The 19,970-nt window shown below is 40.7% G+C and overlaps 2 protein-coding genes across 9 annotated transcripts in view; one reads left to right on the forward strand and one right to left on the reverse strand.

The window, feature by feature from the left end:
* ABI1 (abl interactor 1) overlaps positions 1-3,830 on the forward strand; it is a 98,516-nt gene extending 94,686 nt beyond the window's left edge. For all 8 annotated transcript variants that reach the window (XM_063303494.1, XM_063303501.1, XM_063303495.1 and 5 more), the window contains one exon: positions 1,277-3,830. In XM_063303494.1, the coding sequence (XP_063159564.1) occupies positions 1,277-1,452 (176 nt within the window). In that variant the 3' untranslated portion in view covers positions 1,453-3,830. The remainder of the gene's footprint in view (positions 1-1,276) is intronic.
* Positions 3,831-3,909: 79 nt separating this feature from the next.
* On the reverse strand, positions 3,910-19,542 carry PDSS1 (decaprenyl diphosphate synthase subunit 1). Its single transcript, XM_063303503.1, has 11 exons — positions 19,292-19,542; positions 14,858-14,922; positions 13,713-13,842; positions 13,457-13,587; positions 11,221-11,362; positions 10,235-10,346; positions 10,032-10,141; positions 7,582-7,662; positions 7,307-7,420; positions 5,761-5,841; positions 3,910-4,372 (listed from the first exon to the last, which is right to left on the reverse strand). The coding sequence occupies exons 1-11, from the start codon at positions 19,454-19,456 to the stop codon at positions 4,232-4,234; spliced, it is 1,272 nt and encodes a 423-aa protein (XP_063159573.1). The 5' UTR covers positions 19,457-19,542; the 3' UTR covers positions 3,910-4,231.
* Between the last annotated feature and the right edge of the window lie 428 nt (positions 19,543-19,970).

Genomic DNA, 19,970 nt, shown 5'->3' on the forward strand with positions numbered 1-19,970 from the left:
TCAGTAACTTATATTTCACGAGTTAGAAAACAAAGCTTGGAAATATAAACCTGTATTGGATTCTGACCTTGATTTTCAGCTGTTTCCACCACTGGTATAAAGCTTTTCCTGTGACTGAGTGAATAGCCTGTTTCCACCCTTGGTATCTCAACTCCCTTCCTCTCTAGCAGCAGTGGTGCTGAGATAGAACAGGAAATGTATCCACATATAGAAATATCAGAGATCTGCTTTGATAGTTTGTATGTTCCTCTATTGCTAGCTGCTGGGAATGTTATATTAAGTCATGAAATGGTTTATTTTCAGTTCAGCATAGCCTTCCCAACATGGTGTTCTCTAGATGTGTTGGGACTGCAATTCTCAAAATTCCTCTCCCTGGGTGGGTCTGGCAGTTGCAGCCCCAATACGTGGAGAGTGTGCCTTGTTGGGAACACTTGTTTAGTATGATGTGTGAATCCAGACTTTTTCACTTGTTAAACCATGGTTTAAAAAATGCATAGCTTGGTGCAGTTAGCCCAATTACTCTCAGCATACTTTGCATCTAAAAATTTAGCAATAGGAGCCCCCCAAATTAGAATTACCTTATTTTTTTCCTCTTCATCTCTCAAGTCCCAAGTAATAATATACATTTAGGGCATCCTACTTCTGAATTGGCATGCAGTGGAAGTAATAATCTGCTCTGTTCTTGTAACAAATATTTATTTTTTTAAAGAAATTATACACTGCCCACTTGCATTTTGGGGCTGTAGGCAGCTTTGACAGAACAGCAGTTGTGGTATGTGGTTTGAGGAAAATAACCAAGGTAAAGTCCACCTGTCTCAGCATTTGAGGGATTGTATATCCGTAACAAGGAAAGAGAATTGAATTGATAGCATGCCAAATTTTGTGGGTGGTGGTAGTTGGGCTTTATTTTCATAGCAGAGTGATAAATTTGGGGAAGCATGAAATTCCTTTCACCTGCTTAGTTTACCTAGTTCAGTATGAAGTATCCAGAATGCAGAAATCATCGTAAGACCTTGGATGTTTGATCCAGCCAGCTCTTGAAGATCATTTTACTCGAAATGCTAGGGATTAGAGTTGCCTGCAGAGCATGTGCTTTATTATTAGAATGCAGAAGTAGACATTTAAACTGCCCAGTCAGTCTGGTACTGGCTGCAGCTGTCTCACTTCCACTTAATTTGTGCTTGCAAGATAAATTCTGAATTGACAAGAAAGCCCTAGAAGTGGCTTTAGCAACTTGTGACAAAATTCATTGGTCTCTCTCTTTCCAATTTCCTAGTTGTTGCCATATATGACTACACAAAGGACAAGGATGATGAGCTGTCATTCATGGAGGGTGCAATCATTTATGTGATAAAGAAGAATGATGATGGTTGGTATGAAGGTGTATGCAACAGAGTGACTGGCCTGTTTCCTGGAAATTATGTTGAATCAATCATGCACTATGCAGATTAATTCTCACTTCAGGTCAGGCCTTGCCTTCAGTCATGCCATAATGATCTACAAAGGGTAAATTAACACTTGTCTTAATGCTCTTTAAAATGTGCACATCCTTTTCAGGCCATACTATTTTAATGGCATGATTGAATGTTCATCTGTAAGCATCTGTCTCTGGAGTGTGTAAAATGAACAAATGTTTTCGGGGTGTGCAGAATGGAATGGTTTGTTCTCAGAACTTCTGTTTTCCCCAGAATGGCCCAGTCTGAACATTCCGGGTGAGGTTTCTGTTTCCAGAAGCCTTTCCTATGGATCAGGAAGTGACTCATGGTGTTCCAGATACCATCCAGTTCTAAAACAAGAGTTCTACAAACCATTTCTCATTCCAGAAGATATACTTCCAGAAGCATGCATTCAAGGAATGGTTGGATTGGCCCATTCCAGAGGAGAAACAGAACATTCCAAGAAAAAGCTATTTTGTTTTGCAAATAACTAAACTGTTTATTACTGATTATGCTTATTTACTTATGCGTTGTTTTTTACGACCAGCCTAAATATTCTTGGGAAGTAGGGTATATACTATTTAATGACTCATGATTCAAATCGTGCCATTGTTTTCTTTTCTCAGTGCAACAGCGTGATAAACTAACAACTGTTAGACTAATATTAAATCTGGTTGAAAAGTTTGATAATGCTGGTCATTTACCTTTGTTTAGACTATTGCTCATCCTCAAAGTATAGTATTTGTTTAAAAGCATGCATAAAAACTTATGTATTGAATTACACTTTTTTTTTTTTTTCTGAAAATCCAAGATGCTTCCAATTCATTGTAATCTTTTACTGGAGTACTATCACTAAAAGTCTATTCCAATGAGTCATTTGAGTATCTATCGAAGATGTCCATGTGAATCAAAGATGGGTGGTCTTATGATGTGTATGTAATTTGTACCTGAGTTTTTAATGAGTAAAATTGCATTTTTCCATTCATAAATACATAAGTGAACCAAAGGTCTTGTCCATTACTTTTGTTGGCTTGCCTTGCCTTGCAAAGCAATATTGAAGTATGTTGACTTGCCAAATTTCCCCCTTATCAACAGGGACATTTTTAATTGCAAGTTCAGTCTTAACACCCCAACAAAGGGAAAACTACACTTCTGCAGGCTTACCCTATATTCAGATTACACTATTATTTGGTTTATTCATTAGTAAATGGGATGCTAATTTATGGAGACTGCTACCCATGACTTTGATTAGCTACTATTGGAAACAGAAAGCACAGCAATAAAAGGCTTACAGGAGTGTGTGTAAAACAAAGCTGTTCTAGCTCACTGAAATGCCCACTCGCTTTCTCTTTCTGGTCTCTTATCAGACTGGAGTGATCTGGGAGCAAGTTTACAGCAGAAATGTTTCTCTTCTTGCCTATCAGTGTGGCCAGGGCTGTCCAAGCTGATAATGTTGACCTACCGTTAAGATGGGTGAAGTAAATCACCTTTTTTTTCGGCTGAAGTGGTAAATGCAGTGGTACTTTTCATGTAGCAAGCAGCCTTTTGCTGTAGTAGAACTGCCTTAAGAGAGGAGCTTTAGTGACTCATTGCAAAATTAGATGAATAAATTTCTGCAATGTGCAGAGGGTGGGGTGAACAAACAATCCAAAGGGACTGTTCCAATTACTGACCCTGTTTAAAACTATGACGGTCTCTTGTCCTGCTGAAAGTAAAATTTCACCATCAAGGGGATTTTCTACTGATTTGTCCACATCACTGTATATAAGTAGGTTGCTGCAGAGAATATCCAGGAATGCAGAGCAATATGGGCCTAAGAGCAGGGATGTCCTTCCATGGCAATGCTGTTTCTAGTCACGCATCCCACTAAAAAGAACAAGCAGCAGCATAAGTAGAAAAAGACACTGGTTGTCATACAGCCTGTTTGGTTTTAGCATGCACTAGAATACCTCCAGTTTGAGCACAAGGTCAGATGACATTTCTGCTTTTGGACTGTACACAAGTTTGATTATAAATATTCATAAACTATGAATATTAGCAAAGGATTTTTTGCTTTATGTAGTGAAGATTTATTTGGGCTTACGCACTGTCCTAATGGGTATTACATGATGAAAAAGCAAGTGTACTGGATACAAGAGCAGTAATATTTTCTAGTGTGACATTAAATATTGAAGGATCCCTTGCCGCCTTGTTCCTTAAATGAACCTAATTAATTGCTTTATTTGCTTTTTCCTGATTGTTAACATGTTATTTCTGACATCAAACAGCAACCCATGAAACCTATTTGTATTCCCTTTATAAAGTGGAACACTTCTTGATTTGTATATAACCTGTTTTAATTATAACAAGTATGTACAGTCTTTTATAATAAACCATTCTTTAATTTTCTGGGTACTCTGAAATTCTAACAGGCAATTCAATCATTCAAGGAGTTGGTTATAGTCCCAGCACACACGAGGAATTGCAGAAATAATTTAATACATTGATTGTATTTTATTGTTTGTGGCCTTCAGCATTAATAGTGAACAGTGTAAACAAATGCCCACACAAAACAAGAAACCTCTTCACTAAAAACACGGGTACCAAGTGCTGCTACCAATTTAACAGACTGATTGTGTTTCACCATTGTGGTGTGAGGCTTCCTTCAATAAAAGCATTTCATAAGCCTAGTCACTTAACTAGGAGAACTTTTTTTAAAAATGGAAACGCCACCAGAAGCAAGCCCAGATGTTCTGAAACAGTTTAGGCACAGTCTGGTAAAATAGCTGCCAGAATCACCAAGGGGAAGAAGAGGATCACTTGTCTCGCGACAAGACAATTTCTGCCAGCTGCATAAGGGCATCTCTTTCTGGAGATGGTCTAAGCTTGCCAATCTCCTTCACTGCTTCATGGCAATAACGCTGGGCGAGGTAGGTTGTCTGCTGTATGCCATTGCTCTAAAAATGGACCAAAATATTAAAGGAGGTGTTAGTGAACCATGCAAAGCTGCTACTTCCCCATTTTGCAATTGGTTTTGTGAAACTTTAGCTGACTCATTTTTAGGACTGCATTTTATAGCCCTGTTCCATACAGCTTGAAGGTAAACACAGACATAAACTGCTTTGAAATGTTCCCTACGTCCACGCTCTTTGTACTGCAGAATCTTGATGCCATGATTTATAAAAATGTTCCTTGAGCCTTAGACAACACCCAACACAGCTCAACTCGCTGAATATAAAAATTGGCAGTCTCCTGAGACTAGCTTGCATGAATTACCAGACAGTATTTACTTGATCCATTTTCAATATTATTAAACATTTAGATCAATGTTTTGCAAACTTGATAACTTTAAGTTGGTGGACTTCAGTTCCCAGAATTTCCCAGCCAGCAAGTTGCCAAGTTGGAAAAAAAACTGTTAGATGCATGCCCCTCCAGGAGCTAAAGGCAACTTATATGAAAGGTGTATATATCTTCATTTTATTCCCATACAACAATCCTTTGAATAAGACTGAGCTAAGAGAAGATGACTGGCCCATAATCATCCCATGAACTTTGATGGCTGAAGGTGGACTTGAACCTGGGCCTCCTATATTCTAGCTCAGTCCTTAACCACTACGCCACGTTAGCCCTCCATGAACATTCAGATTCTTGAAGAGTTCCATACAGGAACCTCAGGAATATATTTGCTTACAAAATAGCACGATCTTATTAAAAACTAATCTCTTTGTGCTAATATATAATTAATTGTTGCAGCATGAACGTGGACTTACTACCGATGCTATAACTTTAATCTTAGAATAACAGACAATGCCATGTCAATGCCATGTGGTGTGTTTTTCCTAACTATATTGAAAACTGAGTAGTCATTGTTTAATTACTGCCCTGTTTAGTGATCTTTTGAAGTTACAACAGTGCAGAAAAAGTAACTTTACAACCAGTCCTCACATTTACAACCATTGCAGGTCCCTGCATTCACACAATTGACATTTGGGTGCTTTGCAACTGGAGGGTGTTTACAGCCATTGCAGTGTCCTGTGGTCACGTGATCACCATCTGCACACTTCACAGCCGGCTTCTGACAAGCAGAGTCAGTGGAGAAGCTGGCAGTAAAATTGCAAGTTGTGGGCACATGATGTCTCGCTTAATGACCACAGATGATTTGCTTAACGACTGGTGGAAATGAGGTAAGTCCATTATGGTCACATGATATATTGCTTAGCAATAGAGTTGCCAGTCCCAATTGTGGTTGTTAAGCGAGGACTAGCTGTAATTGAATCATCATTAGAGTATACCAAATGTCATTCTTTAGGAGCAACTACTGCTTTTAATGAAAGTTTAGTCTTACCTGCAATACAAATTCCTGGGCACGTTGGACATCACCTGGGAAACTGAATCGTCTCATTATCATGGCATTAATCTCTGGGAACTAAAACACAGAAAAGTATTATTACTGCATCCTAGACAGTCCTTAGCATACTGATGCAATCCAAGCCCATGCCTGGCTCCATATGAGTGTTTTCCTAGCCTGTTGGATGCTTGCTTTCTCACAATACAGAATTCTATCAGAAGCAACCTCCCTGAAGTAACCTCTCAGCACATTGATGACTCCCAAATGCAGACAGGTTAACAATGCTTCAAGAGATAATACTAGCTGACAGTGTTCTTAATTTGCAGGCAAACCAAGTTACACTGAGTTGATGAGCTCAAAATGTCTATTTCACTTTAGTTCATTTCAAGGACTCGGAATGGATCAAAATATATTTAGGAAATAAATTATCACCTGAAAAACTGAACACAGTGCTGGATTCTATATGAGTTTGTGTGTATGTGTGTGAAAGAAATACTGACTGACCCAAGCATTGGATAACACTGAAGAGCAGAATCTTGTTTCTTTTTCCACAATGTAATCTGGCCAGTACTTACAAGCTTTAGGACCCATCCCTACTGTATACAATCAAGAACTATTCAAATCTTTGCAGTCCCTTGAATTCAACCAGGTACTGGGCACAACAGAAAGGAAATGAATGACCACTGCTTTTATATTAGTGAGTTTTCATGTGAGATGCTGTTAACATGTGAGTGAGTGGTTTAGCAAGGCAAGGACAAGTCAAATTGACTTCACATCTTGGGTTTGACTGATTTTGGCTTAGTGTGTTATATGAACCCAGCGAATGTAATTTGTTTAATAAAGCATGGATTTTTTGTGTGCGCGCGTGTCAGAAGCATCTACCAAGGTGCTTCTGTATTGAGAGGATTTGCCAGTGATGTCACCGTTGCCCGGGGGACACCCTGGGGGGCTCCTTTCATGTCCCTGTTATTTTCCCACCGAAGTGGTACCTATTTATCTACTTGCATTTGCATGCTTATGAACTGCTAGGTTAGCAGGAGCTGGGACAAGTTGACGGGAGCTCACTCCGTCACATGGCTCACGCTCTCGGGTTTTGAGCTGCCGACCTTAATGGTACTCTGACTCAGTGTCTTAACCGCTGAGCCACCGTGGCCCCTAAAGTATGGATAAACCGATTAATATGAAGGATAAACCCAACTTCCAATTTTGTAAAACCCTGGCACATTCAAGCTATTCTTTCAATACAGGAAGGCTTCTTCTCATTAATTTTAATGATTCAGTCACTAAACTGAACCTGCCTTGTGTTAGTAATTCAAGTTAGGATAATAAGAAACTAATTAAGGATTAGTATTATTTTAATAGCTATTGCTTCTGGTTAGAAAAGCATCTGTGAAGGGTGCCTTTCTTTCCATCAAGCACCTTTCCCCCCCTCCCCCAAAGCATGCATATACAAACAATGCTTTTATATTTTAGCATTGACAAAACTCAACTAGAAATACAGTATAGCATCTTGGGAAGACAGTAGAGTCTTTATTGTTCATACCTGCTGGCAAGCAAATAAGACCGGTCCAGTGGCTAGTCCAAGCTTAAGGTCTGCTGCAGCTGGCTTTCCTAGCTGTTCAGAACATGATGTAAAATCCAGTACATCATCTACCAGCTACAATAAGCAAAGAACACACAATACAAAGTGCGTGAGATATCCTTGCAAGGATCTAGTTAAAGCATAAATGTATAAGTATTCCAAAAACACTTCTTTTAGCATTTCATTTTATTGGTGACACCTCTGCGTTTTTTTAAACCAGCATTCTTATGTATTACCTGAAATGCTATCCCAATGTTTTTTCCATACTGATATGCAATCTCATGAACCTTTGGATCAGGGCAGCCTAGCATGGAAACCTGAAAAGGAAAAAGAACAGAAATCTTTGGTCACCTCCCATTATTTAGATGTGCAAACATTGCATCAACAATAGAGAGGCAGACATTATTAACTGCATTCTGCCCAGTCCCTCTTTATACATCCAGGGGCTAAGAAAATTAGAGACGAAGAGCAACGGAACAGCAGCATTAAAAACAGGGCATCCTAACCCTATATACCTTTATATGGATTGACTTTTAAATACTTAATATAGTCGCACATGTCATTGCAAACAGAGGCTAAACACATAACAAGATTACGGCTGCAAAATAATTCGTCAATTTTACAGTCATCAATTTACAATTGATGTAAACCCTGGCTTATATAATAGGCCTCTTTCTAATTATGATGATGTGCTCTGCATTAAAAAAAATGTTGGGAACTTCCGCTTAGCATTACTGCTACCTCCTTGGAATCAGCTGAAACAATGCAGGGCAAGGGCAAATTTGCAAATTACTTTCCCACTAGCCTCTTATAGATATTAACTGAAATGCCAGGTATTACTCTGACAGCACCACAACTGTAAAGCCAACTCTTATTTACTCAAATTATCTCCATAAGCTTAATTATCTGCCTTCTCTGAAACTGATGAGGCAGAAAACAAAGATCAAAATAACTGTTTTGTGTGTGGAATTCAGGTCCCACCTTTTCATTATGTTTAGTGTATTGGATAAGTTATTTTTCTTTTAGCTTCACTGATTTGCTGTCCAGAAAATAAGCCAGGGCTACCACTGCAGCCATTTTGTGAAGGAAAGTTTTCCCATAGTACTATTTTTTCCCACATACCCACAAAAACAGTCAACATGTTAAAAAGTTGAGTATCCTTGATTTAACAAAACATACCGGTATAATTGCAAGTAACATTAGTCAATGGCAATGAAACAGAACTGCTAGAATGCTGGCAATAAATTACTGGAAGGATTCAGTTAGGCATTCTTTCTAAATAGCAGAATATGGAGCCTTATATTCTGCAATAGATAGTAGCCAAGGTTACTCCTTTTTTGGAAGCTTCCAGGGTTGAAATTTTATTTTATTTATTTATTTCTCAAATTTGTACTACCGCCCATCTCCCCCCAAAGAGGGATTCTGAGCGGTTTACAATAAATTAATCCATTAAACATTAAAAACAGTAATCATGATAAGCTTAAAATACAATATAATACAAATTTTAAAAAATAAAAATCCAGATGGTTACAAAGATCATAAATATAAGGGGAGCACTCTAAGGTGCCAGCCATCCCCAGCAGTAACTACTCCCCTTCGTGCCCCAAGCGAGGTGGCAGAGCCAAGTCTTCGGGTTCTTCCAGAAGGTCAGGAGCGATGGGGCTAGCCTCACTTCCGGGGGCAGAATGTTCCAGAGGGCGGGAGCTACTGCAGAGAAGGCCTGCTTCCTGGACCCTGCCAAATGGAACTCCATTACCGACGGGGTCTGCAACATGCCCTCTCTGCATGATTGGGTGGGATGGGTCAATGTAATGGGGATGAGGCGGCCCCTCAGGTAACCTGGCGCCACACCATGTAGGGCTTTAAAGGTGATAACCAACACCTTGAATTGGACCCAGAAGCAGACTGGTACCCAGTGCAGCTTGCACAGCAAAGGTGTTACATGCACCAACCTTGGGGCCCCAAGAATTGCCTGCGTGGCCGCATTCTAAAAATGGCATAAAGTCATTTATGGTCCTGGTTCATACAGTCCACCAAGCCATACTGTGGTTTGTTTTTCTCATACTCTGTTGTTTGTATCCTTCCATTATGATTTGCAAGCCATGGCTTATGGCTGAGTGTGTAACGCTGGCCTAGCATATCTGGATTGCAAAAATGGGATTGCACAAAACTGGGTAAGACTGATCGGCTCCAGAGCAACTCTGGGTAGCTTATACTATAAAGAACAAAAAAAGACAATAACAAACAGAGGAGCATACGTGTCCATATACATGGCAATAAAGATGTATAGAAACCTCTAATTCTGCCATCTAGTAACTGTCCAGATTTTTGTACCTTCAGATACAGTAGCCCTAGTATAGTATAAACCTGGCCAACTGCAGTGCATTCAACAAATTATAGTTAAACTAACTTTTTGGATATCTCCCTTACAGCTTTTCCTTATGTTGTGACAATGAGTTAACGGAAGGCCACCGAGTTACGGCTGGTCTCACATCTTTGAGACTAGCACACATCAGAAGGGAGTACAATTTTTTAGCATCTCAATCTGGAAAAACTACCAGCAAATAAAATATGGGCCTTTTAGATTCATAAGCTTGTTGGAAGAAAAGGATTCAGCCTTCAAATCCCTAATCTGCCTGTCCCCACACATCAAGATAGATTAACAGGAAAGATGGAACGTACATACTGCTTTACAGCTGTGCGCTATAAGACTTGCAGTCTTCTTAAAAGATTTTTCGAGGTAGTGAGCAAATCTCTCGTTTTCATTTTCTTTGGAACCCAGCTGGAGAAATTCACCTGTAAGAGGTAAAAAGACCAACAATTTTACCAATGAGTTGCCAAGGAAAAGGAAGCGCAGTTACTTCTAGGTATGTTGCTAAAAAGCCTTACCACGCACCAGATCTTCAATCACTTGCGTTATTACAGAAAGAACACTTGTGTTCCCAATACGCGCTAAAACTAAAGATGCTGCAGAAAGGATGAAATCACCAGCTAAGACTGCCTGGAAAAGAAGGATTAATTTAAAAATAAATTCTGCATTATTCAATTTACAGATTTGCATACCATTCTTCTAATGCTTGCACATTAGTCAGAGAAGTTGCCAATAATAAAACATCAGAAACACCATTAAAAAGAACGGTACAAAGTGGATAGGTCCTATATCATCTGTTAATAGAGAAAATGGTTAAGGTTTGATTTAGAAGAAAAGAGATAATCTTATATCTTTTTTCTTAGTTATATAAAATGCTTTCCCTTCAGAATTACTAGGTCTGCCAGAAAGATAAGAGGATGGGAGGTCCAGGGCAGATTTGAACCTTCTACTCCTGGAAATTTGTCTGGTTCCTTTCTCTTAGGAAGTTCAAGAAAAGGGCTGAGTCAGTGCTATTCTGACTCAGGGTGTTTCTTTGTATTAAACTATCATATCAGCAGCTATTAGCTGCATGTAGATAAGGAGATTCAACCCTTCTACATCTGTTTGTGGGAGACTGCAGTGTCAACTGCATATACAAAGCTCAATTGCAACAGTCGGGCATCTAGCAAGGACTAGATTTGTCTTTTTTTAAAAAAAGATTGACATCTGCCTTCAATTATCTCACCTTTTCCCCTGATCTTGTTCAAGCAAGTCCTTGTGATCTGGCTCCATCCTCAGCCCCTGGGTTAGAAAAGGTGGCAAACCCCTTCTGGGCCTATAAACAATCCTTCTGGGATGCTTCAGTTGTTTAACTAACTGTTGATTTTCTCTGGGCTCTTTTGGATGATATATTTCGTATTTTTCTTGTACTGTATTGCTGCATTTTGTGTCATGCAAACTGAGGTGGCCAATAAATCAAATCAAGCAAGCAACATTCCCACATCAGTTAAGAAAGAATACTTACCTTCCTTTCCCCCCAGATTTGATTAACAGTCAATTTTCCTCTTCGTGAATTGGCATCATCAATTACATCATCGTGAACTAGAGTAGCAGTATGGATCATTTCGGCAATTAATGCTATAGAGCGTTGGCTTGCTTGCACTTCTCTAGGATTGAGATGTGGGAAGAGGACAAGAAAAATGTAGCATGTCAACCCTGTTAGAATAGCTTGAACCATACAGAAAAAGACAGGTGCTATCAAGTCAGATTCAAAAGTCTGGAGACCATGCAGACAAATTCTTGCCATCTTGACATACCTCCTGTAATTCATAGCTTTTCCAAAAATGTTCTTCGATCCTGTCCATCTGCCTTATCGATTGCCTTTCCATTCTTCTACTTCCCTCAACCTTGCCATGCATAATCAGGTTTTTTTTTAATCAATTATCCACTTCCCCATCACTTGCCAAATAGGCATGTTTCAGCTTGTTAACCTTCTATACAGTTTATTAACTTGCCCTGTATTCATGATGAATATTTTGGAGTTTAGTAAGTCTATAATGAAATTCATCTTTCAAATTTAATGCAAAAGAGGAATGGTAGAATTAAATTTGAAAAATAAGTCAAGGCGTGTACATAGTGAGAAATTATTTTCTCTTATTCTAAATATTTGAGCTGGGTCATCCTGTGAGAGACATCCTCCATGACATACAGGAACATGGAATGTCTGCTAAATCTTCTGATTGCTAAAACAAATCGCTTTTAAAAAGGGATTTGAGAGCAATTTTGCTGATGGATAGCTACCAATGGAGCCAGTATTAATTAATTAATTAATTACTCAAATTTAATTACCGCCCATTTCCCCCAGAAGAGGGACTCTGGGTGGTTTACAATAAAATCAAACTACGACCATAAACGTTAAAATCTCATAAAAATCGGACACATTACGATTATAAAATACAATAAATAAATATAAAATCCAAGAAGCTATAAAATTCCAAGCTGTATGTATGTACGTTCCAATTACTGGCCACAGGAGTGTTGAGACTGCTTTTAATGAAAAACAGGCTAGGCATGTTTATAATATATATTAAAAATTATGAAATACATAAACAAACATGGCTCTCTCCATTGATCAAGTAGATCCTAGCAATCTAAATGTGATGGGATAGACTGCATGATTACAACATCTACGGTTCCACTCTATAGAGTAGAAATAAAACTCATATAATCATTGGCCAGCAAAGCTCCCAGGACACACAAATAAATTGGCACTACCCAGTCTTAAAGTAACAACTTTTTACAGACAAAAATCACACTGTGGCATCCTGCAGCCTAAATTGCGCACAACAGCCTATTCTGTTCCTTTCTTCAGGACATGTATTCACCTGAAACTTCGTACTTCGAACAGAATACACCTGCTGCCTCTTCAGTACTAGATTCATTCAGTCAGTCAAATATGGGTATATTTAGAAACCAGAAGTCTTTCACACACTAGAATCCCTACTCCACTGATTATTACTTCCATTGTCCTAGGTACTTTTATTATTCCAATTGCTTGATACAGACCTCACATCCATTTTGTTCTGGGCAACCCCAAAAAATTAACCAATTAATTTACTTAATTATAGAGATGCTGAAACGAGCTATTTATAAAGTAAAGAAGTAATAATCAGTAAATTACTGATAATATCTTGAGAAGCTTCCTAAGAGAACTAATGAAAAGCAATTTTAATTATATCTTTGAATTAGCTAAATTAAGCCTGCTTATCTTTTGGACAATCAAAGTGGTTTGTCTATTCATAAGTCAAAACAAATCCATTGTTTTCCTCATTCTGACACATCTAGAGAAAAGCTCCAAATCTTTGTTAGAGGGGCTATAACTATGCTTGCATTCAGGCAGCTCCTGTCTCTTGCGGCTAGGCTTACAGCCAACACTTCTGTGAGTGTTGAGATCACACATCACTTTGATCATCATCTAATTTGTCTGGTTTTGGCTCAACATCTTCAATGGTGGATTATTCAAAAATCATAGTTAAGTAAACTGGTTGAATGAGATGCATGAATTCACAGTGCTGTAAGCTAAGGTTCACTTATTCATATTTTATACCATACCCTACATCCCCCCAGGGTTCTGAAGCATAAATGGAACAGATATTGACTGACTGCCCAGCTTTTTTATTGATAGTAAGTGAAATATTTTGCTTTACCACGGAAACAAATCTGAACTTCAATAATTGCAAAAAGAAAGGTTAGATAGTTACCCAGAACTGTTGTGATGAAAATTGCATGCTCTGGCCATTAGTGCCACAATAATTGGTCGAAAGGCCTTCCCTTTACCATCAAAGTAATATTCACACATTTCCTTAAGTTCTGTAGTAGAAACCCATAATTCCTGCAAAAAGGCAAACAAAGCCAGTTCTATAGCTGCAAATCTAGGCTGGCTTTATGGTAATAAAGTCCCATCTAAAGAGTGATCTATCAGAGCTCCTTACCACAGCTCACCAAAAATGTCTTTACCTTTTTAATATCCTCATAGAGATTTTTCAAGTCTTTCCTTCCAAGTTTAAAAGGATCTTTATATTGTTCGTCGCTAACTACTTTACCAAAGCAGTGAGTTTGCACTGTTGTATGTTGAAACTTGGCAAAGCTTTTTTGGAAGAAAAAAAAAATTAACATAATCCCTGTACTGAGGCAATCTTATCATCCCTACCCAGAAGAATATCTCTGTTATTGCTATCCTGAATAACTGAATTTATAAAAGACATCAAAAGAAATAGAATTTTCTTCCAGCTTACCCACAAAGATGAAAAACATTATTCAGTCAATACTGAAAGGCAAGAAGGAAACGGATTTTCTAAAATCATTAAGTCTGGAATTTTTGGCTGGGTCTTGTATTTGCACTAAGAGGCCAAGACACCTTCAGAAGCAACTACCTTGCAATTTCACTATCCAGCATGGATCTCTCTCTCTGTCCATGTCTTGACCATGGTCAGGATAGAGACCCAAAACTACATCCAGCAAAATTACTAGTTTTTGAGTCTCACACTCCTATCTTGTACTGCCTACATCATGGAAAAAGATTAGCTGTTTTGGATCTATAAAGTTATCAAAAACTGAGGAAAAATAGTTTAGGCATTTTATTCAAATGTACTAACCCCTTAAGTTATTGTACCTTTGTGTGGGCATGAGTATGGAGAATGAAGCAAGAGTTGTTGTTTTGTATTGGGGTAAATAATAGCCAAAATTGCAAGAGATCACCAAATCTCACAAGACTTTGCCTTTCTCATCCACCATTTTGCAAAATTTCAGGCAGGAGCACCATATTTCATACAATTTCCCATGTGATTCTGGTCATTTTAATTTTTATTTAATTTGGAGTCCAATGGATGACAATGTTTGCTGTGGGTTGTTTCATGTGCTGTATTACCAATCTGGCTTATGTGGTTATCCTGAAAAATTCTTTTATTGTCATTCCATGATTCATTCTGAATGTTTAATTTGTGTAACTGCCACATGAGACAGGGAAAAAAGACTAAAATTTATGTTATAATGCATACAATTTAATATGTCACTGTTGCATCCTTCACAGACTCTGAAAGATATTGAGGCTTCCTACTGTAACATCACTATTTTTTATGAGATATATAAGGCTTTCAACTTACCGCCAACATATACTATACATTTTTGGAAAGGATAGGCACATTCTTTCCCCTAGAAAACTAGATTTCTGCAGAAAGAAAAAAAAAAGAAAAAAGTGGGTTTTTATTTAAAATCCACATTTCAAAGAGCTATTTCATGCAACCTTGAAATAGGGTTACAAAAGTTACTACTGTAGTCTATCTACCGACACCCAACAAAAGCAAGACAATTTACAAAACAGTATCTGATAATTTAAAAAAAAATCATAAATAAGCACCATGGTTACCTGACAGGAAGATTAGTTTTTCACCCAAATAATTATCTATGCATTGGGGAAGGAGGTTGTCTTTTACTTGCTAAGAATACCTGGTAGTTCAAATAACAAAAGGAAGTGGCTGTAATAAGGCATGACAGGAAGAGAGATGGAGACAACATGCTAGACCTGTCCTCCAGATGTGGGGGGTGATGTTGGCTAAGTCTATGCAAGACAGGAGTCCCTCTTTTGGTGGAGGTGGGCGGTGGCTAAATTTGAATAATAAATAATAAAATAAATACACAAAACATGATTCTCTTCTCTGCAGCAAAGAGGTAACACTATTTGCTTTGATGCAGCACTATCCATCACATTGAAGCTTCTGACTCCTACCTAGAGGCTTCTGTGTAGGTACTATGCTTGGGGTAAGCTGATGTCACTCATAGGCTGAGTGACACATCATTCTGCACTCCTTGCCAAACCTGCCAAAGAAACCATGCTGAAGATGGGCTGTGAAGCAGGTCAAAGTCAAGGAACACTGTTGCTTTGCTCTTAAAAGCAAGGAGGCCATGGTGCTTTGTGAAACAGCTTTGAGGGAATGTTTCACTTGGACCCTCAGTGAAGTGAAGTACCTCTTCAAAGATCTGCACAGTACTAGTCTCTGCAGTGGAAAACCTCTTCAATCTGTGGAAGTTCTCCACATGAAGACTAGAGAGGTTTCTCATTGCAAACACATGGAAAGGGAACAAAAGAGAATTAGGCTAGCTGACTGAACAAGATTAGAAGTCCTAAGTATGTTGTTGTTTATTCGTTTAGTTGCTTCTGACTCTTCATGACTTCATGGACCAGCCCACGCCAGAGCTTCCTGTAGGTCGACACCCCCAGCTCCCCCAGGGACAAGTCCGTCACCTCTAGAATATCATCCATCCATCTTGCCTTTGGTCGGCCCCTCTTCCTTTTGCCTTCCACTCTCCCTAGCATCAGCATCTTCTCCAGGTCCTAAGTATACCCATCTGGAATAAGAGGTCAATGGGATTTAAGAGTTTGCATGCGTAGGTTTTGTGTCTGAAGCTCAGCAAATAAACAGCTCAACACTCCATGGATCTTTTCCCTTATATGCACTCTTTTGCAGAGATGTTGAGTAGCCAGAACCACTGAACACAATGGGGCTTCATGTAGAAAAAGCATATACAGGTTTATGCTGCTAAGCACAGATTTCTGCAGATTCTCTGTGTGCAAGAGGGTAGTTTCTGTGTGAGAATGCTTTCTACATATATATGTAAATGCAGGGATCTACAACTGTATGTATACATACAAGTGGCCCACATGCACATATTTGGGGAGGAAAGTTCCCAGAATTTGTTTCAAAAAGTTTTAGCGATGAGTTTTAGCAGACAAAGCAGGGAAGCATGATGAATTTCTTCCTTTTGGATAACCTTGAAAAGAACGTTACTGGATTAAGCCTCTTCATTTTTTTTTATTACTCATGAACTCTTGTCTTACTTTCTCCTGCAGGATTTGTCTTAACAAGTATTGTTAAAATGGGTTCTGATACCCAAGAACGGTATGCAGCGGGCTGAACAAGAGAAAGAACTGCCCATTTCATCTCTGGCATCTCTATAAGTTATCTTTTGTTGTTGTTGTTGTTGTTGTTGTTGTTTAGGCCAGTAACTTTTGTGGACTGATGAGTGTGGTTGAGAGAGATCAACCTTGCACCCATCTGTGAGGGAGTGAAGTTGGAAAAAGTAGCTGCAGCCAGGCAGAAACTCTTCTTACCCACTTCCCTCATATGTTCATTCATTAACTCACAACTTTACTCACAAGCATCCAATCCTGTGTTCCAGCTGCCTGTGATAATTGAGCCATACCCCAGCATTTTCAAGGTCCCGCCCACATGTCCAGAGGCAGTCTCACCCCACTGTGGCTCTTAGCGTACAAAAACAGATGCTAAGACAGAGTGGGGAGGTGTGCATAGGAGGAAAGCGATAAGCAAATAGCATGGGGAAGGGGAAGCAACATCTGGAGATTGGCAGCTGTTACAAGCAGGCAAGAGGACTATCATTCAACTGCCAGGACAAGTTATGGTGAGCAGCATATCCTGGTGGGAGTCCTGCCTGGAGCTTTGCCAGGACCTCAGTAGCAAGTAGAAGAACCACCACCACATGGAAGCAGCACCTCATCCCAACTGAGTAAGAACCTTTGGAAGGAGGTGAAGGTTGTACCCCACTTTACAGATGTATAGATTTTTGCTTGAATTAAGTATTAAAGGACTTGAGTATTATAGACATATTTACATTGCAACATCACCTCGCAAGTCCTAGATGAGTGGAGAGCGACAGTCTGTTGTTGGAGAAGGTGTGTGCTGCAATAAAGCATTTTGTACAGATTTGCTACGTTGTGATGTGTCCAGTCCTTGGAAAGCAAAGAACCCTCACACTTACAGATGAGTTAGAGCTGCTGCTCTCAGTAACAACTTTTATTCCATCTTTTTATATATTTTATAACATACCTAATACTGCTGCCTCCCATTTACCAGCCAGTATGGCCCACGGTATACTTTCACCCTACCTATACTCTCACCCTACCAATTCAACTTGTACGCAGAACACATCATGTGACCTGCTGCGCGTGAGGAATCCAAGGCTGGAGTTAAAATTGCTGGAAGAAACATTAACAATCTCAGATATGCAGATGATACCACTTGGATGGCTGAAAGAGAAGAGGAACTGAGGAGCCTTATGATGAAGGTGAAAGAAGAAAGTGCAAAAGCTGGCTTGCAGCTAAACCTCAAAAAAACCAAGGTTATGGCAACCAGCTTGATTGATAACTGGCAAATAGAGGGAGAAAATGTAGAAGCAGTGAAAGACTTTGTATTCCTAGGTACAAAGATTACTGCAGATGCTGACTGCAGTCAGGAAATCAGAAGACGCTTAATCCTTGGGAGAAGAGCAATGACCAATCTCGATAAAATAGTTAAGAGCAGAGACCTCACACTGACAACAAAGGCCCGCATAGTTAAAGCAATGGTGTTCCCCGTAGTAACATAAGGCTGCGAGAGCTGGACCATAAGGAAGGCTGAGAGAAGGAAGATCGATGCTTTTGAACTGTGGTGTTGGAGGAAAATTCTGAGAGTGCCTTGGACTGCAAGAAGATCAAAGCAGTCCATACTCCAGGAAATAAAGCCAGACTGCTCACTTGAGGGAATGATATTAAAGGCAAAACTGAAATACTTTGGCCACATAATGAGAAGGCAGGACACCCTGGAGAAGATGCTGATGCTAGGGAGAGTGGAAGGCAAAAGGAAGAGGGGCCGACCAAGGGCAAGGTGGATGGATGATATTCTAGAGGTGACGGACTCGTCCCTGGGGGAGCTGGGGATGTTGACGACCGACAGGAAGCTCTAGCGTGGGCTGGTCCATGAAGTCACGAAGAGTCGGAAACGACTAAACGAATAAACAACAATGGGCCACGGAGAAGGATGCCCACTGATAGATCATTCAATATGTCCAATTTGTAAGTCTGGCATATTTAAGGTTTATTTTATTATTTATTCATTCATCTATCAAGTTTGTCACCGCCCATCTCCTCCCACTGGAAGGTGCCTCCAAGACAAGCCTGAGTCCACTCCGTACAGGCTTATGCAATAGGAAATACTTTCTTCTCTCTGGCCTGAGGTTACTGGCTCTGTAACTGCTCTTCCTTCGCCCTCCCGTAAGTCTTAGTCATGACTCCTCCATCTGGTGCCCTCCAAATGCACCAGGCATCTCCCACCGGCTGCACCCCACCACCACTGGAGGGCACCAGGCGGGCAAGGCGGTTGGGTAACTTCCTTACTCATCTCGCCAGGTTTGGAAAACGCTTCCCTTTCCGCAGCTCGGCTTCTCTTCCTCCCCTCGCCATTTCTTAGGAGCGCCATTCCCACAAGCGCCAAGGGATGCCGGGGCATTGCAGTGGCCCCGCGTCTCAGGGTATCAGGGCCGGCAAACGTCGCTCTACTCGCTCGTCCCAGGGGGAGCCATTGTTTTTCAAGCTCTGGGCTCTTTCTCTTTTCGCTACCGCCCCCCCCCCCGTCCTCGTGCGACCTCTTTCCTTCGCCCTCGCGCCCCGAACTCTCCCCGGGAGCAGCTCCACCGCCGGGGCCAGCGAGCGCGGCGCCCATTATTCCCTCGTGACCTCCATTCGTCCCAAGCGCAACGCTACTTACGGCCGCCTTCAGCGCGGGCGCCGCCAGTTCACCGGCAGGCTGCTTCTTAGTGCCGCCGCCGCCGGCCAAGCCCCAGCTCCGCAAGCTGCTCAAGAGTCCCGCCGCCCGGGACGAAGCGGAGCGCGAGCAGCAGCAGCAGCAGCGAGGCCAACACCAGAGCGCCATGGCCGCGTCCTCCGGATCGGATCAGGCCAGGCCGCCGCCTCTTGCTGCTGTTGCTTTGGAGGCGGCAATAGGCCCACCCCGCGCTCGCCTCGCCTGCGGCGGCAGCGACAGCGACAGCGACCCGGACGCGGAAACCCTGGCCCTGAGCGACGTGCGTTTCCTTCTAGGAAACGCTTCAGAGAGACTTGAGAGGAGGCGAGGGAGTGGCGGGGTGGAGCAGGAAGAGGGGGAGAGCGGATCAGTCCTCCCAGGTTTCCCAGGCGAGAAACCGAGTCGTGGTTAGATCCGGATTTGGCCCGCGCTGAGTCTCTCCCTGCTCAAGCTGAGAGGCTGGTCCAGCATACAGCCACGTGAATAGAGTCGCATTCTTCTGTACAAAATGTCACACACTACTTAGGGTTTGTATTAGAGAGGTGGGAAAGAGTGAGTCTGGCTGAATTTATTTCTGAGAAACGGTGGGTAGGAGGATTGTGTCACAATAATGGTTGCGGCTCATCTTTGGGGGTTTTTTTTA

This window comes from Candoia aspera, chromosome 4 (genome assembly GCF_035149785.1).
Source record: "Candoia aspera isolate rCanAsp1 chromosome 4, rCanAsp1.hap2, whole genome shotgun sequence".
In the NCBI taxonomy this organism is placed as follows: Eukaryota; Metazoa; Chordata; class Lepidosauria; order Squamata; family Boidae; genus Candoia; species Candoia aspera.